General features: G+C 45.7%; 2 protein-coding genes across 3 annotated transcripts in view; both read right to left on the bottom strand.

Annotated features, from left to right (window-relative positions):
- The window catches only part of LOC110135789 (N-acetyllactosaminide beta-1,6-N-acetylglucosaminyl-transferase-like), an 88,808-nt gene extending 74,718 nt beyond the window's left edge, over positions 1-14,090 (bottom strand). For both annotated transcript variants that reach the window (XM_070457016.1, XM_070457017.1), the window contains exon 1: positions 12,747-14,090. In XM_070457016.1, coding sequence (XP_070313117.1) covers positions 12,747-13,668 — 922 coding nt within the window. In that variant the 5' untranslated portion in view covers positions 13,669-14,090. The remainder of the gene's footprint in view (positions 1-12,746) is intronic.
- A 6,566-nt stretch (positions 14,091-20,656) lies between these two features.
- LOC110135792 (N-acetyllactosaminide beta-1,6-N-acetylglucosaminyl-transferase-like) lies at positions 20,657-21,944 on the bottom strand. Its single transcript, XM_020891091.2, has one exon. The coding sequence runs from the start codon at positions 21,662-21,664 to the stop codon at positions 20,657-20,659; it is 1,008 nt and encodes a 335-aa protein (XP_020746750.2). The 5' UTR covers positions 21,665-21,944.
- Between the last annotated feature and the right edge of the window lie 2,503 nt (positions 21,945-24,447).

Raw genomic sequence — 24,447 nt, 5'->3', positions numbered from 1 at the left:
TCAACATTGGACAGTTTCATCTTTTAATCCACCCAGTCTCCAAAACAAATTCAAGTGTCTTTGGTACTTATGAGTTGGATGTCCTTGAGAAAGTAGCACAAACTTTCCGTATCTGTTTCCTCACCTATAAAATAGAGGTTGAAACAACGCCAAGATTCAAAGAAGTAATGTCCAAGAGGCACTTAGTCCTCTTCCAAGAAGACAGACCAAAGGCCAACAAGCACATGAAAAGATTTTCAACATCATTGCTCATTGTTCAGTCGGTAAGTTGTGTTTGATTCTTTGCAGCCCCATGGACCACAGTACTGCAGTGCTGTCTTTCACAATCTCCCAGAGTTTGTTCAAACTCATGTCCATTGAGTTGGTGATGCTATCTAACCATCTCATCCTCTTCTGCCCACTTCTTTTGCCTTTAATCTTTCCCAGCATCAAGGTCATTTCCAATGAGTTGGCTCTTTGCATCAAGTGGTCAGAGTATTGAAGCTTCAGCTTCAGCAGCAGTCCGTCCAATCAATATTCAAAAGGCCAACAAGCATATGAAAAGATGTTCAAGATCATGGCTCAATAGGGAAATGCAAATCAAACCAAAGGAGATACCACTTTGCATCTACTAGAATGGGTAAAATAAAAAGGCAATAATGAGTGTTGGTGAGTATGTGAAGAAACTGGAACCCTCATACCTTGCTGGTGGAAATGCAAAATGGTATACCTGCTTTGGAGACCAGCTGGCAAGTCCTCAAAATGTTAAACATAGAGTTACCACATGGACTAGCAATTTTTAAACTTTTAGGGGCCCACTGTGTGGTATGCGGGATTTAGTTCCCCAACTGGGGATAGAACCTGTGCCCACTTTGGTGGCAGCGCAGAGTCTTAACCATTGGACCTCCAGGGAAGTCCCTGGACCTGTAATTTTACTTCTAGAATCTACCCAGGAGAAATGAAAACATGTACCTGTACAAAGACTTGCCTAGGAATGTTCATAGCAGCATTATTCATAATGGCCCCAAAGTAGAAACAACTCTAAAGCTTATCAACAGATGAATGAGTAAACAAAACATGATCTACCCCCATAACAGAATAGAAGTCATCTATGTAAAGAAGAGAAGTACTGATTCATGCTACAACCTGGATAATGCTCAAAATCATTCCATTAAGTAGAAGGAGACAGACATGAAAAAGCGTATCTGTGGCTTGACTTAAAAACGTCCAGTAAAGGCAAATCTATTCAGACAGAAAACAAAGGATTGCAAATGGGCATGAAGCTTCTTCTGCAGGTGATAAAGAATATTCTAAATTCAACTGGGGTCATGGTGGTACACTTGTACATATACTAAAAACCATTTAGTTGTGTACTTGAAACAGGTGAGTTTTACAGTATATAAATTATTATATTTCTTTTTTTTTTTTTTTTTTATTCCCCATCCCGGTCCCCCCTCCCACCTCCCTCTCCACCCAATCCCTCTGGGTCTTCCCAGTGCACCAGGCCCTAGCACTTGTCTCATGTACCCAACCTGGGCTGGTGATCTGTTTCACCCTAGATAATATAGATGTTGCAATGCTGTTCTCTTGAAACATCCCACCCTCGCCTTCTCCCAGAGTCCACAAGTCTGTTCTATACATGAGTCTCTTTTTCTGTTTTGCATATAGGGTTATCGTTACCATATTTCTAAAGTCCATATATATGTGTTAGTATACTGTAATGGTCTTTATCTTTCTGGCTTACTTCGCTCTGTATAATGGGCTCCAGTTTCATCCATCTCATTAGAACTGATTCAAATGAATTCTTTTTAATGGCTGAGTAATATTCCATGGTGTATATGTACCACAGCTTCCTCATCCATTCGTCTGCTGATGGGCATCTGGGTTGCTTCCATGTCCTGGCTATTATAAACAGTGCTGCGATGAACATTGGGGTGCACGTGTCTCTTTCAAATTATTATATTTCTTAATAACACACCTCAATTCTGTGGTGTGTAAATTGTACCTCAATAAAGCTGTAAACTTAGAGGAAGAAAGGCAGTTTGTCCAGTGCCTGACATTGAAAATATTCATATGATGAGTCTACTTGCCTTCTTTTGTAGTGGCTAAATCTGGGTTGATTGTAAGTGGTCAGTGATTTGGACAGTAGAAAACTGCCTGGTTTGCATGAAAGCAATACTTTTGCAGGGAAAAAAATGGGGTGCAAGAGGATGGTCACTTCCCAGGTCTCAGGCGAGTCCTGGGAAAGGGTTGCCAAATGAGGGTCCCTGGTTCCTCACAGGAAGGACTTCAAGAACCAGCAGAGTGAAAGAACAAATTTATTGAGGGATATACACATTCCATAGATAAAGTGTGGGCCATCTCAGGAGGCAAGAGGCCCCAGGTACAGGGTTGTTAGTTTTTATGGGCTGGGTAATTTCATAGGTGAAATGCCAGGCTGGATGAATCATAAGCTGGAATCAAGATTGCAGGGAGAAATATCAATAAACTCAGGTATGTAGATGACACCACCCTAATGGCAGAAAGCGAAGAGGAACTAAAGAACCTCTTGATGAAGGTAAAAGAGGAGAGTGAAAAAGCTGGCTTAAAACTCAACATTTAAAAAACAAAAATCATGGTATCCAGTCCCATCACTTCATGGCAGATAGATGGAGAAAAAAATGGAAACAGTGACAGACGACTGCAGCTTGAAATTAAAAGACACTTGCTCCCTGGATGAAAAGCTATGACAAACCTAGACAGTGAATTAAAAACCAGACACCACTTTGCCAACAAATGTCCATATAGTCAAAACTGTGGTTTTTCCAGTAGTCATGTACAGATGTGAGAGCTGGACCATAAAGAAGGCTGAGTGCTGAGTGCTGAAGTGTTTGATGCCTTTGACCTGTGGTGCTGAAGACTCTGGAGAGTTTCTTGCACAGCAAAGATATCAAACCAGTCAATCCTAAAGGAAATCAACTCTGAATATTCACTGGAAGGACTGATGCTGAAGTTGAAGCTCCAATACTGTGGCCTGATGAGAAGAGCCGACTCACTGGAAAAGACCCTGATGCTGGGAAAGATTGAAGGCGGGAGGAGAAGGGGACGACAGAGGATGAGATGATTGGATGGCATCACCGACTCAATGGACCTGAGTTTGAGAAGACTCTGGGAGTTGGTGACAGATGGGGAAGCCTGGTGTGCCGCTGTCCATGGGTCTCAGAGTTGGACAGGACTTAGCAACGGAAAACACCAACAAATTTGGGGAAGGGGCAGAGATTTCCAGGAATTGGTCACCACCCACTTTTATGTTTGACTTTGGAATTGTTGTGGGGCCTATAGGTGTGTCATTTAGCTACTGTATTACAAGGAAGCTCAAGGTCCACTAGAAATAAAATCTTCCACCTTCTCGGGCCTAACTGAGTTGGGGTTCTAGCCAGTTTATGTTGTGTTCTCAACAGCTCCGTCATTCTTTGAAAGGTTGGGCCCTGCCCCTGCCCTGCCTGTTTTAATGCCACATTTATTTTACAGTAGCAACACAGGTGAATCAAATTCAGTTTGACACTCAGCAGTGTGTGGTGGAGATTCTTAAAGACAGAAATCTCACTCTAATCCTCCAGGACTCTGCCCTCTGTGGAGACAAGTGTTTGTGGAGACAAATACTGGAACAACAATAAAGCCTTAAGAAGATAAGGATACAACAGGAGAAAAAGAGTACAGATGACAAACTCTACCTGAAGGTGGTGGGCGGTCAGTACACAGAACTCGGTACAGCTCTCAAAGATAATCAGAATTTCTTCAGGCAAAGAGAGGCCTCAGGGGAAAAACTGACCCAGAGGAAAGAGGTCGGCTTGGGGCTTAGCAATTCTACAAGGAATTCAAGTGGTAGCAAAGTAAAGCACTTACCTACATTTTCTGGATAGTTTTAATCAGAGCCTCTCAGGGTCAGTACAACTGGCAAATTCCCCTAAGTGTTGATTTCGATTTTCTAAGACCTGAGCGAAAACAGCTTCCATCGCTGCAATGATACACAGGCTGATGCAAGGTGAGCTTGGTCTCAGGTAACTGCTGACTCCCACAGACCCACTGCACTCAAGTTTTCTGGTGGGTTTGGCCTAGATGGCAAGGAAGTCTGCTCTTTGGAAAGGGAGGTGGAGCGGGGCCAGGACGTAAAAGCTGAACTAGACCGAAAATAGCAGACTGAACTTTCTGCAAAATGGAAGGAGAATTTCCATCACTTGGAGAAAAGATGACATTTAAGAGAAGGAGAAGACTGCACTACCGTCTCCCAGTCAATGGCTCCTCACTCAACATTCTGCTGGAGCCCAACAGGAGGAGGAAGTTAGGCCAAAAGTCCAGGGGCTGGTGTCAGTCTTGCAGTCCATGCTCTCCTTTTGGGGAACGGGAGGTGGGGGTGGGGCAGGGAGGCGGGCTTGAGGGGGGACAGTAAGATGCTGTGGAGGTCACCCTAGGACAGCAGTCAAGAGGGTGGGCAGGGGTGGCTGCTTCTGTGGGAGGGGAGGGGAGCAGAGAAACTTCCCTGAGGAAGTAAGTGACCTTTCAACTCGATCTGAGGCTATTTCAACTAGATCTGGGGAACATTCCAGAATGAGTGACAAAAGAGCATTTCAGAAGGCAGGGGCAGCGTGAGCAAGGGCCTGGAGACTGTCTGTCTTCTGACCAAGCTAGGGTGAGAGAAACTTGGCAGAGTCAGAGGCTCTGGACTCGGCTCAGAATGCCACTTCCTAATAAGAGGAAAGAGAAAGCAGCCACTTCAGACCCCACGCACGTGACCCTGCTAAGAAAAGCAGCAGCTGAGTGGTGACCTCTGTGGGCTGCATATCCGATTTCTAGTAAAAACAATATCCCTGCACCTTCAAAAACACATTTTTTTTTTTTTGGTCACACACAGAAGTTTTAGAATTGTAACACTAAAACTTCAAAAAGCAGCATCTAAGAAGTTCTTCTGTTCTCCCTCTCTTGGAAGGGTCAGTAAGCTCCTGCAACACCCTGGGCACAATTTGTGTGCTGTCTAATCCTTCCCACAGTCTGACAAGGAGACGTTTTGATGACAAATCAGAGAAATTAGACATTTTGCCCCAAATGACCTAGAGTGTAGGTGGCAAACCCAGGACTGTCTGCTTTTAAACCCCACCAACAAATTGGGAGCCACCACTGACTCTATGGGCTTCCCTGGTAGCTCATTTGGTAAAGAATCTGCCTGCAATGCAGGAGACCTTGGTTCGATTCCTGGGCTGGGAAGATCCACTGGAGAAGGGAAAGGCTACCCACCCCAGTATTCTTGGGCTTTTCTTGTAGCTCAGCTGATAAAGAATCTGCCTGTAATGTGGGAGACCTGGGTTCACTTCCTGGGCTGGGAAGATCCTCTGGAGAAGGGAAAGGCTATCCACTCCAGTATAGCAGAGTTAATTATATTAAGTATGACCTACACTGCAATCCTAGTTCTTATTTATCTTGTAACTGGAAGTTTGTATCTTTTGACTGCCTTCATCCAATATCCCCTCCCTCTGGTAACCACTTCTGTGGCAAGAATACACAGAAGAACTGTACAAAAAAGATCTTCATGACCCAGATAACCACGATGGTGTGATCACTCACCTAGAGCCAGACATTCTGGAACGTGAAGTCAAGTGGGTCTTAGAAAGCATCACTATGAACAAAGCTAGTGGATGTGACTGGAATTCCACTGAGCTATTTCAAATCCTGAAAGATGATGCTGTGAAAGTGCGGCACTCAATATGCCAGCAAATTTGGAAGACTCAGCAGTGGACACAGGACTGGAAAAGGTCAGTTTTCATTCCAATCCCAAAGAAAGGCAATGCCAAAGAATGCTTGAACTACCGCACAAATGCACTCATCTCACACACTAGTAAAGTAATGCTCAAAATTCTCCAAGCCAGTCTTCAGGAATACATGAACTGTGAACTTTCAGATGTTCAAGCTGGTTTTAGAAAAGGCAGAGGAACCAGAGATCAAATTGCCAACATCTGCTGGATCATCGAAAAAGTAAGAGAGTTCCAGAAAAAACATCTTTTTCTGCTTTATTGACTATGCTAAAGCCTTTGACTGTGTGGATCACAATAAACTGTGGGAAATTCTGAAAGAGATGGGAATACCAGACCATCTGACCTGTCTCTTGAGAAACTTGTATGCAGGTCAGGAAGCAACAGTTAGAACTGGACATGGAACAATAGACTGGTTCCAAATAGGAAAAGGAGTATGTCAAGGCTATATAATTGTCACCCTGCTGATTTAACTTATATGCAGACTACATTATGAGAAAGGCTGGGTTGGAAGAAGCACAAGCTGGAATCAAGATCGTCAGGAGAAATATCAATACCCTCAGATATGCAGATGACACCACCCTTATGGCAGAAAGTGAAGAGGAATTAAAAGCCTCTTGATAAAAGTAGAGGAGGAGAGTGAAAAAGTTGGCTTAAAGCTCAACATTCAGAAAACTAAGATCATGGCATCTGGTCCCATCACTTCATGGCAAATAGATGGGGAAACAGTGGAAACAGTGGCTGACTTTATTTTTCTGGGCTCCAAAATCACTGCAGATGGTGATTGCAGCCATGAAATTAAAAGACATTTACTCCTTGGAAGGAAAGTTATGACCAACCTAGATAGCATATTTAAAAGCAGAGACATTACTTTGCCAACAAAGGTCCATCTAGTTAAGGCTATTGTTTTTCCAATGATCTTGTGTGGATGTGAGAGTTGGACTGTGAAGAAAGCTGAGTGCAGAAGAATTGATGCTTTTGAACTGTGGTGTTGTAGAAGACTCTTGAGAGTCCCTTGGACTGCAAGGAGATCCAACCAGTCCATCCTAAAGGAGGTCAGTCCTGGGTGTTCATTGGAAGGACTGATGTTGAAGCTCAAACTCCAATACTTTGGCCACTTCATGCGAAGAGTTGACTCATTGGACCACCTCATGCAAAGAGCTGGCTCATTTGAAAAGACCCTGATGCTGGGAGGGATTGGGGGCAGGAGGAGAAGGGGATGACAGAGGATGAGATGGGTGGATGGCATCACCGACTTGATGGACATGGGTTTGGGTAGACTCCAGGAGTTGGTGATGAACAGGGAGGCCTGGCATGCTGTGATTTATGGGGTCACAAAGAATTGGACACGACTGAGCGACTGAACTGAACTGGTAACTACAAATCTGATCTCTTTTCCTTTGAGTTTGTTTTTGATGTATTCTCGACCTGTGCTACGTCCTGTCACACAATACAGTGATTTGCTATTACCATGTCTGTATATTTCAGAATAATCTCCACAAGGGACAGGTACCATCTGTCACCACCCAAAGACATTACGATATTATTGGCTCTGTTCCCCACCCTGTACCTTTCCTACCTGTGACTCATTTATCTTGCAACTGGAAGTTGGTACCACTTTTTTTCTCTTTTAATATATTTTTTATTTATTTAGGCTGTGCTGGGTCTTAGTATCGCTGTGCAAACTCTTACTTGTGGCACATGGGATCTAGTTCCCTGGCCAGGGATTGAACCTGGGCCTCTAGCATTGAGAGCATGGAATCTTAGCCTTTGGACCACATGGGAAGTCCCAGTTTGTACTTTTTAATATCCCTCACCTCTTTCTACCTCCAACCCCCTTCCCTCTGGCAACCACATGTTCGTTCTCTGTATCTACTACTTCATTTCAGTTTTTTTGTTTTGTTTTTTAGATTCCACATATAGGTGAAATCCTATGGTATTTTTCCTTCTCTACCTGACCTTTTTCATTCAGCGTAATACTCTCTAGGTCTACCCGTGTTGTCACAAATGACAAGATTTCATTCTTCATTGCTGAGTAATATTCCTCTCTCTCTCTCTCTCTCTCTCTCTCTCTCTGTGTGTGTGTGTGTGTGTGTAGACCGCATCTTCTTTATCCATTCATATATTGATGGGCACTTAGGTTGGTTCCATATCTTGGCTATAATAAATAATGCAGGAATGAAGATAGGGGGTATATATTAATACATGTTTTTGAGTTAATATTTTTGTTTTCTTAGGATAAATAACCAGTGGTGGGATTGCTGGATTGTACGGTAGTTATATTTTTGATTTTTTTTTTTTGAGGAAAGATGGTATTTCCTTGAAAAACAACTCGCATGTATCCCAACTTGCTGATTTCTTTTCCTATGACAAAAGTCTGTATTTCAACAGATACCAAAACAGAGATTGTTGGGGCTGCTAATAAAACTTATCCCCCAACTGTCCTTCCCCAGCAAGTCTGCCCGTACACCCAGTGATCCTGGAAGCTCTGTGAGCATAATGTGTTTGAGAAGCATAAATTCCCTCTGGATATAGCAAGATCCCAGCCAAATCCCTGGGGCGGCAGGGGGGGCGGGGGGCGGCTGCCAAACTGTGAGTTCCCAGAACCAGCTTTATTTAGATTGATTCTTCCTGCTTCCCTCATGGTTTCAGCACTTGGCATCTCAGCACGGCATCTGTACATATAAAGAGACTAAAGCAACGAGCCAGCCTCCAGTAATGATGGAGTCAGGCCAGTGTGGACTTCACAGCAGAAACTCAACAAGCCTCCCCTTTCAAGGGCACAGGGGCACATACGCGGCAGAAAATACCAGCAGGGCGGGTCCATCAGCTGGTTCTCTGAGGGAAAAATGAAAAGCAAATAGAATCTGTCTTCCAAGCCCATAATCTCCAATTTTCTTCTCTTCTCTATACCTTCCCCTTTAGATTTCTTGTTCTTTTTTCCTCCCATCTCCAATGAAACCTGCTCTCAGCCTTTTCTTTTTCTCTGAGATTTTTTTCAGAATTAGAAAAGAGGAAAGACTTTCTTCATTCATTCATTAAAATGAATTTGAAATAAGCTCCCACTGAATCAAATGAGAAGTATTCCTTTGTTGCAAGTGAGGCCGAAACCATTGGTCAGTTTCAAAATCTTTAAATCCCAAGAGCATGTGATGAATGAGAACCCACTGAAAGTTCCTGCTCAGGGCAGAACCATGCCGACGGGAGGAGCACATGATCTATAACTTAGAAGGAAACAGGAGGCAGTGAACTGGCACCTCTGGCCCATAAAAGGATCTCTGTCCTAACTGGAAATCAGCCACGGCTGAGGCCAACGGGGAACTGAAAGGCTGCCACCTTGGTGTGAGCTGGATTAAGGAATGGAAGGGGCAGGACAGAGTTGGGAGAGAAGCGGGGTAAAGACGGAGGAAGGACAGGAACCCTCATTTCACAACAGCTGGTGACGTCCGTTGGACAGCATCTTTTAAGGCACCTGTGAACGTTCTTTCTGGAACACTTCCGTCCTTGTGGGCCCCTTCGCCCGAGTGGGCTGTGCAGGAACCCTCACTTCTGAGAGGTTTCTGGAGGACCAGCAGCTGCTGAATGGTCTTACTGTGTTTTAGGGGACCACAGCTTGCCTTGTGTTTGAATCCATGTGACCCTGCCCCTCTGGCCCCACCTGACCTGAATGGTTGGGGGCCTTAATGAAAGGCAGCGCCTCTACAGAGGGGTCGCCTGCTGCCCAGGAAGCGGCCGGGATGCGAACAGGGATGCTCACTGTACAGTGACTTCAGGACCCACACAGCGAGGCTGTCTGAGAATAAACATCTGAAGGAGACAGAGGAATTGCCGTCAACAGAGTGGCCCAGAATCTGGCTGGAGACACAAGGGGAAGATGCTGAAAGCAGAACCTGCCAGGCCCACGAGCCAGGCGAAGCTCTGAAGCAGGGGCAAGACTCTTAGGTGAGGACAGAGAACCAGAGATGAAGACGCTGGTGCTTCTCCGTGTTGCTGGGACGGCCCCACTGCCATCTGATTGTTCCTCCCGGAGTGGGGAGGATGCCTGGCTGCTTGCTCTGTCCATCCCAGGAGCCACCAGCCACCGGCACCTTTGGTATTCGACTATATTGGGTTCAATAAAATACATGATTCAAAGTCACTTGACCTACTCATTTTTGTTTCTTTAATGTAGCGCTAAAGATGGAAAGTTACCTATGTGGCTCATAGTGTATTTCTTTCAGATGGTGTTCTACCTCCTCATGAGGCCATTTCATCCAGTAGATTTTTTTTTCTGTCCTGTATCTTCTTCTTTTTTTAAAACTTTTTGGTCACACCACTTGGCATGTGGCATCTTAGTTCCCCAACCAGGGATTGAACCTGTGACCCCCTACCCCCATGCCCTGGAAGCTCAAATTCTTAACCACTGGACCACCAGGAAAGTCCCTGTCCTATTACTTGAGAATCCTAACATGTGCACCATCACTGCAGTCAACTAGAACAATCTTAAAATGTCCAAAGCAAATACCCAACAAACTCATAATCAGCAAAGAAGGATCCTTAAAACAGAAATGACCCAGATGTTCACATAGCAGAAGGAACCATTAAACAAGACAGCCACTTAAGCTTCTAGTTCCCTCACCTCCTCACAACCAAGCCCTACTCCCAGGCCTGCCTCAGGTCTTGTAAAAGTTGGCTGGTCCAGTGAAGGCCTCTAACAAGGATCCTCCGGACACATAACACAGAAGCAATTCTAAAGGCCCCTTCCTTGAAATGTTTTGAAACGCATGGAGCAGTCCATTTGTTTTCCATTGTCTTGCTGACCTGTAACTGCTGATCTTTACCAGAGACGTAACAATCTAGTTCCAATAGATAAATCATGTTGAGGATGCATTGATTAGACTCATTAGTTAGACTCAGGGGCTCCAGAGTGAAAGAGACTCACAGGCCATCTGTCCAACACTTGATAAATGAGTTTCCTTGACACCATTTCCCCAGCCTCGGCTTCCAAACATCCCTTGGGTTTGTTCACTATTCTAATCCTAGATCCATGGAAATGGTCGATATCATATTTGGTCCAAGCAACACATAAAAGAAGAGTGGGGCTTTTGTTTCCCTTATTCTGGGTATTACAACTCCACATGAACAGCTAAACGGTCATGACTCCTCCAATTCAGTTTCTTTTTAAACTTTTATTGTTTTTGGCAGCATCATGACTTAGTTGGGTCTTAGTTGCGGTTCACAGGCTTGGTTGCCCCAAGGCATGTGGGACCTTAGTTCCCCAACCAGGAATTGAACCAGATCTGCATTGGGAGGCGGATTCTCAACCACTGGACCACCAGGGAAGTCCCTTCACTTCACTTTCTTGAGCCCTGATTTCTTTTTTGACCGTGATCTCTATCAAAAGAGGTCATTTTATTTTTTTCTTAATTAAAAAAATTTTTTTATTCAAATATAGTTGATTTACAATGTTGTGCTAGTTTCAAGTATATAGCAAAGTGATATATATATCTATAGGGTTGCAAAGAACTGGACACAACTGAAGCAACTGACCACACATGCATATATATATATATATATATATATATATATATATATATTTATGCAATCCTATGGACTATAGCCCACCAGGCTCCTCTGTCCATGGGATTCACCAGGCAAGAATACTGGAGTGGATTGCCTAGACCTCCTCCAGGGGATCTTCCCAACCCAGGAACTGAACTTGTGTCTTCTGTACTCCAGGCAGATTCATTACTGCTAAGCCACCGGGAAAGCTTTTTCAGATCATTTTCCAATAGACGTTATTACAAGACATTGCCCTGTGCTATACACTAGGTCCTTGTCTTGATTTCTTTTATCACTACAACATCACTCATTCCTGCTCTGGGAAAACCATAGATTTAAAAAGCATTCTAAGTCTAGCAAGCTTTGTATACTAACATCAAAAATAAGCATCCACAGTGGTTCACAGCCCTGACTGTTCCTGAGAATTTCCTGGAGGCTGAACAAATACTGAAGTTCACATCCACCCAGGAAATCAGGAAATGTATTTCTACAAGCTCCAGGAAACTTTAATATGTATCTAGGGCTGAACCACTAATCTCAAGAAACCATGAACCTAATCCTTATGTAGATTCAAGTTAATTTTCCTTTGAACTAGGAATCTGAATTTTTTTTTCAATTGAACTAGCAGAACTGAAGTTAGTTCACTGTAAACAAGTGGAGATTATTGAAGGCATTTGGAACTTGGACCAAGGAAAGGTGAAGTTGATTTAGGAACAACCGAACAACTAATTTAGGAAATCACCTTAAAAGAACATCAGGCTTAGGTGACCTGATACAATTGGCATGTTTGCCTGCTAGCTGGGTAATCTGAACACATCATGCAACCACGCTGAAGCTTCTTTGTCTATAAAATAAAGGCTTTGGTCTAGGAAACTTTGGGCTTCCTAGGGGGGACAGTGGTAAGGAATCTGCCTGCCAAAGCAGCAGAGGCAGGGGACATGGATTTGATCCTTGGGTAGGGCAGATCCCTTGGAGAAGGAAAGGGCACCCCACTGCCTGGGAAATCCCATGGACAGAGGAGCCTGGCAGGCTGCAGTCCCTGGGGTGGGCTGCAGAAGAGCCAGACACGATTTAGTGACTGAACAACACCAACACAAAATGGAGATGAGTTCCGCCACCCACCCTGTGAGCAGAGCTGCTATAAAGATACTTTAATGAACGTTTGAAACTGTGAATGTGTGCTAAGTCACTTCAGTCGAGTCTTAGCATCCCTATGGGTGGCAGCCCACCAGGATCCTCTGTCCACAGGAGTCTCCAGGCAGGAATACTGGAGTGGTTTGCCAAGCCCTTCTCCAGGGGATCTTCCTGACCCAGGGATAGAACTCACACGAAGAAAGATCTTTATGAAGGTGCTAATTTTTAAAAACTTATTTTTTAGTGGTTAATTCAGTATTGGCCATGCGATGTTTATTCATAACAGCAAAAGTTAAGAGATATACATACCGGGAATCCTATTGAGTGTGACCCAGAAGTGTTCGTCAGGACTGTACGTGTCCCTGGACCAGGACAATAAGTCAAGCGCCAGCGGGTCTTGAAGGACGAAGTTGGCGAATTCCCTTGTGAGGGCCACATAGGCAGAGCCAAAGTAAACGGTCATGTGGTGAGGAGGCGCCGTTTTCAACTTTGCGGTTTTAATCACGTAGGAATCTTCTCGGTTTAGCAGCTCCTGGTGGACATACTTAGTCCGCCCAATTGCGTGAGCTGGGGGCAGCACCCCGGGGGTGATGTTTTTCCCTTTAAATCCCTTCAGATGCCGAATGATCTCCCTGTTGGTTTTCAGGGGGAAATCTTGCCCACAGGTGTTGAGGATGTATTTCCACGGAACCTCTGAGGCCACAAGATGTTTCATGCAGTTCAGGTCAGCCTGGAGCCTGGAAATCCCACCATAGACCACGGGCTCCATCTTGGAAGCCAGAAAAGCATTTGGGAAGCAGCTCAGTAACTGTTCCACCGAGCCTTTAAAAGTATCTGTCGCCTTTTCGTCCATGTGAACACAGTAGACATTTTGGGGCATGTAAATAGCCCTGAAGAGTCTCTCAAAAGTGCCAAAGTCTTTGTGGATGGTCATCACATAAGCCAAGGGGAAGCCAGCCTCTTCTTCAGAGAGTGTTTCTGTGATGTAGTGACTCTGAGCCACGTAATCAGGACAGGTGGTTTCATTGAAGGTACTCTTCAATGCGTTCTTTTTAGGGTAAAAACTCTTCCCCTTAAAAATCTGGTGACAGACTTCTGATAATAGTGAAGCATTGGATATGGAAGCTTGCTGGAAATTTTTATTCTCCCCTAACTTGTTGCAAACAAACACGAAAATCAGGGTGGTGGCCAGAGACACACAAAAGAGACAACGCTTCCAAAACCCCATCATTCAAACCCAGGAAGTGAGTGGAATGTCTCTTGGGACATCTGGTCAGAGGGTAGACAGACTTAACTTACAATTTCTCCCAAGTCCATAACCATCCTCCAGGTGGACGCAGCTCTGACCGGCCGCTCTGTGACCTGCCGGCTGATCCTGCTTGTCCTGTTTCTGTCTTCCTTTCCTCTTCATTCCCCACGGTGCCGCTTTTCCACCTTTCTCCAACACTTTTCTGAAGGAACTCTTAGGGATTTGCTTTTCTGTCTCCTTCCCCCACTCATCTTGCAACCTGTTTCTACACCAAAAAAAAGTTGCCCCACGGAGGTTCTGACTCCGGCGTGTCCACCTTTCCCTACAGGAAAATGCGTGAGGGATGAAGGGACGGTTCTGCGAGTCACCGCTCTCAGACTTTAACCCCGGCCTCTTCTCTCAGCCAGAAGGTTGGCAACTGTGTCAGCTCCCCAACTTCCTGTTAATCATTGCATTCAACTGACTGAGTTTGTTTGCTTAAATAGCACTGCCAAGTTATAAGCATTGGTCCCGAGCATGTGAACACTGCCTGGAGAGATACTCTGTCAATAAATATTTAGTACTTAAAAATTAATCACCTCACCTTGTCTTTTTCCACACACGCCCTGCTCTACATATCGGCTGGCTATGCCATAAAGCGTGGCGTGTGACTGGCTGTTGAACCATTCTTTCCAGCACTTAATTTTCTCTGCTATGAGGTAAGGTCTTTAAAAAGGCACATTAGCAAGCGAACCTCACCACCTGACTTACTGCACTAAGATGAATAAAAGCTAATTAAAAAACAAAAACCAAAAAACAGGGACTTCCCAGTGGTCTAGTGGTTAAGAATCTGTCATGGAATGCAGGGAACATGGGTTCTATGCCTGGTCTCAAGTGTTGCACCTAATACCCGATGCAGGCAAATGAATAAATATTTTTTTTAAAAAAGACATTTACAGAATAATTATAAAAATGCCCCTAAAAGCCTAGCAGCCCATTATAACCCCCAAATTGCATAGGGCCTAAAGCTGAAGTTAGTGAATATCAAGTTTATTTCATCTAAGCCCAGGTTCCTGGGTGGCTCAGTGGTAAAGAATTCGCCTGCCAAGGCAGGAGACACAGGAGACATGGGTTTGATCTCTTGGTTGGAAAGATCCCCTGGAGGAGGAAATGGCAACCTGCTCCATATTTTTGCCTGGAGAATCCCATGGACAGAGGAGCCTGGTGGGCTACAGTCCATGGGGTCACAAAAGAGTCAGATATGACTTGGTGACTGAACAACAGCAGAACTGAAGGAGAGACATTCTTAGATTCCATATATGTATAAACCAAAGGAGTTCCCTTATCCGGAAAACATGAGAATAATTTACCACCTTCATAAGTCAGTCATGAGAAAGCAATGAGAAAAACGTATCAAGGGTTCACGGTCCCCCCGTCCATGAGTGGGGCTGAGACTGGAGACAGTGGGACCCCAGGCTGGGCAGTGGGAGCCTGTCTCCTGTTGGTGCTTCATGGCAGAAATAAAGGCAGGAGCAGAGAGGAGCTGAACTCTGCTTGAGTGAGAAGATGATGACCAGTCTTCATCCTGGAGGTCAAGGAGATCTCCCTGACTGCACATGTGCAGAAAGGCTCCTCAGGGGTCAAAAATGGGGGCATCTGTGTTTCATTATGCTTTCGAAACGAGTCGAATAGTTTGTATAACTTTTTCTCCTCGTACATGCAGATGATGACACAAACTCCCCCTTTGCTTATTTTGGCTGTCTCCTCATTCTTGGCACAGTTCCATTTCTCCGGAGGTTTCATGCATAAAAGCATCTCTAATTATTTGCCTGTTCTACCCTGAAGTTACAGCTCCCCGAGTTTGCTCTTATTGTTGTTGTTATTTTAATATTGTTTATTTGGCTGCCAGGTCTTCGTTGTGTCCTATGGGATCTTCTGTTGCAGCTCTTGGGCTTCCCTAACTGCTCTGTGGCAAGCGGTACCTTAGATCTGTGGCCGGGGATTGAACCTGTGTCCTCTGCATTGCAACGTGGATTCTTAACCCCTGGACCACCAGTCCTTGAAGTCCCTACAATTCCCTGAGTTTAAAGTTACAAGGTGAAGAACGTTTGCAAGTTGGCACTTGGCTGCAGTGGAATCCTAACCCTAAATCCTTAAAATCAGGAGAATTTTGACAATGCTAGACATTTTTAGTGTTGATCCTTTTTTTTTTTTTTTTTGCACTACCCCAGTGCTATCTGATGTTTACTCTCTGATGGTCTCGTGGGAGACTCTGGTTTTCCTGAGGCCCTTTTGCAGGACACCACTCACCATTCTTCCAAATTCTAGGCAGGAGGCTCTTGCCTCCTGCAAGATGGTAGAAGCAATGGTAATAAGTGATGAAAAAGCACAGCGATCCTTTCCCTCAGTTTGAACATTAGGTCAAAAACTATTTTTTAATTAACTAATTTTTGGCTGTCCTGGGTCTTCGCTGCTGTGCACAGGCTTCCTCTAGTTGCGGCGAGCAGGGGCTACGTTTCAATGCGGGGCGCTGGCTTCTCAGAGCGCAGGCTTAGGTGGGTGGGCTTCGGTAGTTGCAGAACGTGGGCTCAATAGTTGTGGCGCGTGGCCTTGGTCTCCTCAACACGTGAAATCTTCCCAGACCGGGGATTGAACCCATGTCCCCCGCGTGGGCAGGCAGATTCTCAACCACCAGACCAACAGGCAAGTCCCAGGTCAAAACCAATGCCCCCAATTCTAAGTTGGAAGCACTGACTGAGGAGGTTAGAATTCTGGAGAAGTCGCCCCCCAGGGGAGACTTGTGGTCGGCTCCCCAGTACACGGTTGGGTGTACGATGAAGTCCTAGATTCAACCCCTACTCGCTTATTTCTACGTACCGTTCACTCTTCGGAGTTCCCACTCCAGGATATAAACTCACTTTCATCCTACTACGAAAACTGCAGCGAGAGTTTAACCCCCACAGCTGACCGTAGAAAGGGTGCAGAAGAGAAGGGCTCCGTCTGTACGGAGCGGCTTCTCCACGCACCGGTACCCAAAGCACGTCTCATGCATCCGTTTCACTTTGACTGCACCTCTGTGCCCAAGTGAGAAACCAGGGAGACCAAGTGGAAACTGGGTCCGCGTCCACGGAGATCACAGACTAAGAGCGGCTTGGGTTAAGCCGGTTTCATGTGCTCATCACCTTTTGTCTTTTTTCCAGCTCTGTTTCTGGCCGGACTCTCGGTACATCTTTCTCCTTTCTCTCCCTCCTCTTTCTGTTTGTCTGTACGTTTACTATACTAAACTCTGGACTCTGCTTTACCTTCATCTCTGTGGGATGTGGGGGTTTTTTTTATTAGCCACAGGAAATAGTCTGAAGCACCAGGACTTAAAATAGCCCCATGTGTGGTTGAGAAACAGCGATGAGAAACAGCCTGGATTGTGTGAAGGAAGGTCTCCAGTTGAGTCAAAGCGACTCTTCACAGCCCGGCGCATCTGAGAAGCTCATTTGATCTCACACCTCCCTGCTTCCTCGGAAGTAAATTTGAGAAAACAACCCCTGCTCTCACTAGGGGACCTCCAAGGCTGGCCTCCTCCTAGGCAGATCACCCATGCCTCTGAGTCTGGGTTTTTTCCAACACCAATGTCCGGGTGCAGCTGGAAGATTCCAGAAGTAACATACAGAAAGCATCCAGCCGGAAAATGGCCAGACACGGCAGAGCGAATTTCAGACCTTGAGGGAAAGCCACTGGGAAGAAAAGAGGGAGGGGAGGAGGTGGGGAAGGTTGCAGTTTTTTGACATAAAATCCCTGGAAATAGGATAGCAGGAAAATGTAAGAAAAAGCTGGTTCTTTTCTTTTTCTCTTTGGCCGTGCCAGGCAGCACGCAGGATCTTCCCTGACCAGGGATGGAACCCACATCCCCTGCAATGGAAGCTCGGAGTCTTAACCACTGGGCCACCAGGGAAGCCCAAACCTGGTTCTTGTCAAAACAGCCCATTAAATATCGTTGGTATAATGCAAAGCTGAGGCCAAGAGCTGACAGATGAAGAGCAGCTCAGGCTTGCATGCCAAGTTGCTCAGTCGTGTCCAACTCTTTGCAGCCCTGTGAGCCCACTGTAAGCCCACCAGGCTCCTCTGTCCATGGGATTTCCCAGCAAGAATACTGGAGTGGGTTGCCATTTCCTTCTGCAGGGGATCGTCCCTACCCAGGGATTGAACCCACGTGTCTTACATCTCCTGCATTGACAGGCGGGTTCTTTACCGCTAGCGCCACCTGGGAAGTATCTTGTAATAACCTACAATGGAAAAGAATCTGAAAAACAATATATATAAGTGAATCACTTTGCCATATACCAGAAACTAAAAGAACGTGTAAATCAACTATACTTCAGTTTAAAAAAAAAGAGGTGATGTTTCCAGAAAACCTCCTCTCTCAGTAGTTTTCTGGCAAATTGACCCCTTTCTATCTCTCTCCATTCTCAGGAGGATAAAGTTGCCTGGGAGCATCCTAGGGTGAATCCTCTCCTTCTCTTATGATGGAGGCTGTTATTGGAGTTTAAGCTGGTATTTAAACGCAGAATAACAAAAGCTGGAATGTGGAAGCATAGCGTTCTGTTTGTCTCAGTCCCATTTCCAAAGGCCTGTCCTTCAGAGTCCCAAAGACTGAGCCTTAAAATAAGCTGGAGTCTTGGAGTCTCAAGTTACTGTTATCCAACACTGGCTCTTACCCGCCCCTACAGAGTCCTGGAAGTTTTGAATCTAACACTTCCAACTTCAGGAATGTTGTAAGATGTCACCGTGGGGGAGATAACTGTCCTTGATATAACTGCATCTCCCACCAGGACACTCAAAATAGGACCCATGCCAATGCAGGAGCCTTGGGTTCCATCCCCGGGTCAGGAAGATCCCCTGAAGAAGGAAATGGCAACCCACTCCAGTATTCTTGCCCGGGACATCCCTTGGACAGGGAAGCCTGGCAGGCTACAGTCCATGGGGTTGCAAAGAGTCAGATACAACTGAGCAACTAAACCACAGCTTTCTTGAGACTACTGTCCAATTTACCCATGCAGAAGTTTGCTTTTCCCAGAGAAAGAACTTTTGAATTTTCTTCTCAGAATCTTTTTTTTTAAATATTTATTTTAAATTTTATTTTATTTATTTGGTTTCATCAGGTCTTAGCTATGGCATGTGGGATCTAGTTCCCAGTTCAGGGTTGGCACCCAGACCCCTAAAACTCCAGGAAGTGTGGGGTCTTCACCACTAGAGCACCAGGGAGTCCTCTTTGCAGATTCTTTGTGCTTTTAAGCACAAAGTTCACCCTCAAATTTAGTCCCAGGTGGGAAAGCCCATAGCCCCAGATCTGGAGTGACCTTTAACAGAGCTCATTCCAGAGGCAGATATACTGACACCTGACAAAGCTGTATGTGAAAAGGTGTGACTTAGTTTTGACACTTCCCAGCATTACTTGCAATAGCATATTCAATAGTGAAAAAACTGGAAACACACGCTCAACAACTGAGGAATTGTTAAAAAAATGCTAATACATCCATACTATGAAAACAAAGGCAATTACCCAATATATATGCACAGCAATTATTAATTTGTGCAATGTAGAACTTCTGCTTTTTAAAATTTTCTTAGTTTCTGATACCAACTTTTATTTCCCAGATTTTCTACAATAGGATTATGTGTTACAATAAGAAAAAAACGTTTCTTTTTAATTATTATTTTATTCATTCGGCTGCATTGGGTCTTAGGTGCAGCCTCCTGGCTCAGTAGCTGTGGGGTGTGGGCTTAGTCGCCCCTTGGCACGTGGGATCTGAGTTTCCCAATCAGGAATAGAAGCTGCACCCCCAGGTTTGGAAAGAAGATTCCCAACCACTGGACCACCAAGGAAGTCTGGAGAAAAAAATTATTTTAAAATTCTGCTCATCAATAACTAGTACAGGGTTTTCAAATTCTACACAGAGGCTGAGCTCTTGACCCCGCAAACCTAGAGCACACAGCTGCCCGAGGATGGCAGGTTTCCACTCACCGAAGCAAGGCCGACCTGTGACCAGGCCTAAGCGTGGTCTATGGTTCACAGTCTGACCGTCCGGAATGCTGGAAAGTTCTGGTCAGTTAAAAAAAATTTGATGTGGAAAGGTTGAATTATTTCACCTTGTTTGTATAGAAATTTTGTTGACATTTTCCCGATCTCAAACTTTCCCAACTTGAGCGATTCAAATTCACACAAAAATGAAACAATGAATAACCCACATTGAAAATAACTGGAAGAATCCGTCTACAATGCAGGACACCCTGGTTTGATTCCTGGGTCGGGAAGATCTGCTGGAGAAGGGATAGGTACCTACTCTAGTATTCTTGAGCTTCTCTTATGGTTCAGCTGGTAAAGAATCTGCCTGTGATGTGGGAGACCCGGGTTCGATCCCTGGGTTGGGAAGATCCCCTGGAGAAGGGAAAGGCTACCCACTCCAGTATTCTGGCCTGGAGAACCCCATGGACTGTTCAGCCCACAGGGTCGCAGAGAGTTGGACACAACTAAGAGATTTTCACAAACAACATACTATAATTGATTTAAAAAACCAGTTTCACTTGTCCTATCAAAGACTTATGACCACGTCAAAATTTGATAGGCACCTTCTCTAAGCAAACAGCATATTGATATGCAAGACGATTAACTTATGCTCTGTGAATTCCATTGAAACAGACACACGAAAATCTATAGGGTGCCTATAAAGTTGGAAACGTAGGTGAATATGCATGCATGCATAGTCACTTCAGTCGTGTCCAACTCTTTGTGACCCTATGGACTATAGCCCACCAGGCTCCTCTGTCCATGGAATTTTCCAGGCAAGAATACTGGAGTGGATTCCCATACCCTCCTCCAGGGCATCTTCCCGACCCAGGGATCGAACCTGCGTCTCCTGCATTGCAGGCGAGAATTCTTTACCCCTGAGCCACCAGGGAAGCCCCAAAGTGGACATAGGTAATACAGTTAAGTACAGTTTCAAAGTGTAAAATACTTGCACCATACACACGCACAAACACGCACAATGCTTCCAGACTTCATGTAGAATGGAATCAAGTCCCACATACCTGGAATCCTGTTCAGTGTCACCCAGAAATGCTCATCAGGGGAGTAGGTGTCCCTCGACCACTCAAGTAAGTCAACAGCCCTCTGGTCTCGGAGAACAAAATTAACAAATTCTCTTGTAAGCGCTACGTAGGCAGAACCAAAGTAAATGGTGAGATTATGGGGAGGCGGCATTTTTCTTATCCAAGTACACAGCATAAAGGAAAACAAAACGTATCCCTGCTCCAAGTGCCTATATTTGGTCCTTCTGATAATGTGAGGAGGAGGCAGCACCCCGGGGGTGATGTTTTTCCCTTTAAATCCTTTGAGATGCTGGATGATCTCCCGGTTGGTTTTCAGGGGGAAATCTTGCCCGCAGGTGTTGATGGTGTATTTCCACGGGACCTCCGAGTCTATGAGGTCTTGCAGGCAGTTCAGGTCAGCCTGGAGCCTGGAAATTCCTGCGTAGACTACAGACTCCATCTTGGAAGACAGGAAGGCATTTGGGAAGCAGTTCAGTAATTGCTGCACCGCATCTTTAAATCGAGCTGTCGCTTTCTCGTCCACGTGAACACAGTAGACGTTCTGAGGCATGTAGACAGCCCTGAAGAGCCTCTGGAATGTATCCAAGTCTTTGTGGATGAGCATGACATATGCCAAAGGGAACTCAGCTTCTTCTTTGGACAGAGGTTTCATTATGTAGTGATTCCGGGTCAGGTATTGTTGGCAAGTTATATCTTTCAGTGGCGTCATTGGTATATTTCCACCCAAGATTTTCTTCCCTGCTACAACCATGTCACAGACCTCTGCAAGCACCGAGGAGTTTGCGATTTTCCCCACGAGCAGGTGTTTTGGCAGGTTGAAATGGTTGATATACAGGAACCAAAGAGTTATAGAAACGGCCATAAGCCCTACAACAAACTCGAACATCTTCAGCTTCATGCTTCCTACCACCTCTCCTGCGTTTGTCACGCTGTATCATGACAAAGCAGCTTCATCCTCTGACTGTTGGAGAATCAACTCCTGCTTCTTATTTTGAGCAAGAAGGGAAATACTGCCTCTCACTTCAGGGTCAAGGGTCAACCCCAAGCTTGAAGCTCTCTTACAATGAAGGAACGGAGTGGATCCAAGAACCTGAGCCTCTGGGGCCAACTCAGCAAGGCGGTGTGGCGGTGTGCACCTTGGTCCAGGCCAGCTTCAAGTTAAGACCCTGGCAAATCTGTCACGGCTGCCAACTCAGGGTGTTCTCCCGGGAGGGTGGGGAGGCGGAGGTTGAACGTGGGTCCTTCTTATAGCCCTTTTACCCCTTCCAGAGAGGGACCTCATCACCGTCGCTGATGTTGGCTTTAAGCCCAGGGGACAGCTTATTTCTTCAATTTGGGGCCCGTCTTATTTGTCACGAGGCAGGTCACTGCTGGCACCGACAGATTCTAACCTTGACGGCACCCAGAATTCCTCAACAGCACTGCATCCCTCTACCTAGAGATAAAAATCAAGAATTCATTGAAGTGCAGGATTGGATGGAATTGTGCAGATTACTCAGACCAGCTCACTCAAGTCACAAATGCAGTGCCTTGACAATGAACTGTCACTGAGGTTATATCACATTTTGGGGGGGGGGGGGCGGCTGCACTGAGTGGCCTGCAGAATCTTAGTTCCCTGGCCAAGGATTGAATCCGGGCCCCTTATGGTGGAAGTGTGTAGTCTTAACCGCTGGACTGCTAGGGAAGTCCTTCTATCACACTCTTGGCTCCACTTTTTCCCTGACGGTCCAGGAGGTGGGCAAGGGCGTGAATGCCCACAGGAAGAGACTGAAGCCCACTTGCCTGAGAGTCGATAATGAGTTCATGGTAGCATCAGGTTTCGACTCTAGCAGGGTGGAGAACATTCTACCTGGAATAGTCTCTTCCCACACGTTTACTTGATGAGCTCCTCCTGTCCACCAGACCCTTGTGTGATACTCCTTCCCTGCCTCCCATGTTCAGGTTGGGAGCCCTTCCCCCTGTTCCACTGGGACCTGGCGCCCCACTTTCTGTTTGCCTGTTTGCCCCGCTGCTAGCCCAGGGAAGATGATTTCTGTCTACTGATCACGGCGTTTTTGGCACCTAGTTGATAGTAGGCATGCATCATAAAATTAAGTCTGGTCATTCTTCTTTCCTCCACACCAGGGGTGGGCAAAATTACAATGGGCATCATGGTGGGGGAGGAGAGGCGCAATCCACCTGTCTTTTTTTTTTTGGCCGCATAGCATGTGGAATCTTAGTTCCCCAAGCAGGAATCGAATCCGTGCCACCCGCATTGAAAGGGCAGAAGGGCAGAGTCTTTATTTTTCAAAGCACAGAGTCTTAACCACTGGACGTCCAGAGAAGTCCCTGCCATATGTTTTTGTACAGTTTGTGTGCATTTTAAAAAATATCCTTTATTGCTGTATCTTGATTTACTCATTTCAGACATTGTACATTGATTTTCTTCCATGGTAGATGAGAACTTAGTTCTTCCACACCGTGCGTGCATGCTAAGTCGCTTTAGCTGTGTTCGACTCTTTGCGACCCCATGGACTGTAGGCCGCCAGGCTCCTCTGTCCTAGGGATTCTCCAGGCAAGAATACTGGAGTGGGTTGCCATGACCTTCTCCATCAGCACTGTACATTTTTGAATGGCTGAAAGAAAATTCGAAGGAAGAAAAAATGTTTCACGGCACGTGAAATTCAAATTTCAGTGTCCGTGAATACAAGGCCATTGGAACAGAGCCATTTGTTTACAGACTGTAAACGCAGAGAATCCACTGAAGTGGATGGTTCTGTTGATCTTCTCTGCACCCGGTCACTCGGGGAGGCTCACCCGAGCCCCGAGGGAACTGGAAATCGAGAGCGCGACGCCCGGCCGGCCCCAGCGTGACTCGAGCTCTGGCAAATGTCGTGCTGCCACCCAGCGGCCGCGGGGCGCATAGCTCGGCCTGGTGGACCATCTCCCGCTGGACAGGAGGGAGAATTCTGGCCGTCACAGCGCCTTATTGCCCACTAGACTGGGGGCAACTCAGAAGGAAGAGCCTGTCTTGAAGACATTAGACGTGCTCAACGTGGCGTTTGAGTGTTGCTGAAGAAACCTGCCAGATCTCAGAATCCCAACCCCGTCAGCCAGCCACAGTCTCCACAAGGACATTTATGAAGGTCTCATGAGGAAGCAAATTGTTCTGCTGAGTTATTCAAGAAAAACAGCATAGCAATAACTTCCATACACCTCATTACGTCACTGGGGGACTGCCCTGGCGGTCCAGTGGTTAGCACTCAGCGCTTCCACTGCAGGGGACTCAGGTTTGATCCCTGCTCAGGGAACTAAGATCCTACATGCTGGGTCCGGGGCCAGAAAAATGTCATTGAAAACAATGACATCTAACAGAGGCTCTGAAAAAAGTGGAACAAGAGACAAATTAGATCAGGTGGAAGAAAAGCCGGAAGGGTCTGGAGCCTGCGGTACTCTTGGGAATTTTTTGGAATGTTCTGGCAGCTAAGGAGCCTGGAGAGCATATGAAGGCTGTGAGCTGCATCACTATTCATTGCAGAATTAGATATGTCTTAAACATAAAAATTTCCCCAATGTCCATCAAACACACATCAAAATCAAGCCGTTTTATTTTAGTCCTTCACTTGTAATTTAGAGTTTTTCCTGGTGGTTCAGGTGGTAAAGAATCCACCTGCAAAGCAGGAGACCCAAGTTCAATCCCTG

Source organism: Odocoileus virginianus, chromosome 27, assembly GCF_023699985.2.
Source record: "Odocoileus virginianus isolate 20LAN1187 ecotype Illinois chromosome 27, Ovbor_1.2, whole genome shotgun sequence".
In the NCBI taxonomy this organism is placed as follows: domain Eukaryota; kingdom Metazoa; phylum Chordata; class Mammalia; order Artiodactyla; family Cervidae; genus Odocoileus; species Odocoileus virginianus.
The sequence above is the reverse complement of the archived record's forward strand: the minus strand, read 5'-3'. Positions and strand labels throughout refer to the sequence as shown.

What these genes read in the sequence shown, in the direction of transcription:
- LOC110135792 (XM_020891091.2), bottom strand. Translation starts at nt 21,664, where the DNA reads ATGAAGCTGAAGATGTTCGAGTTTGTTGTAGGGCTTATGGCCGTTTCT.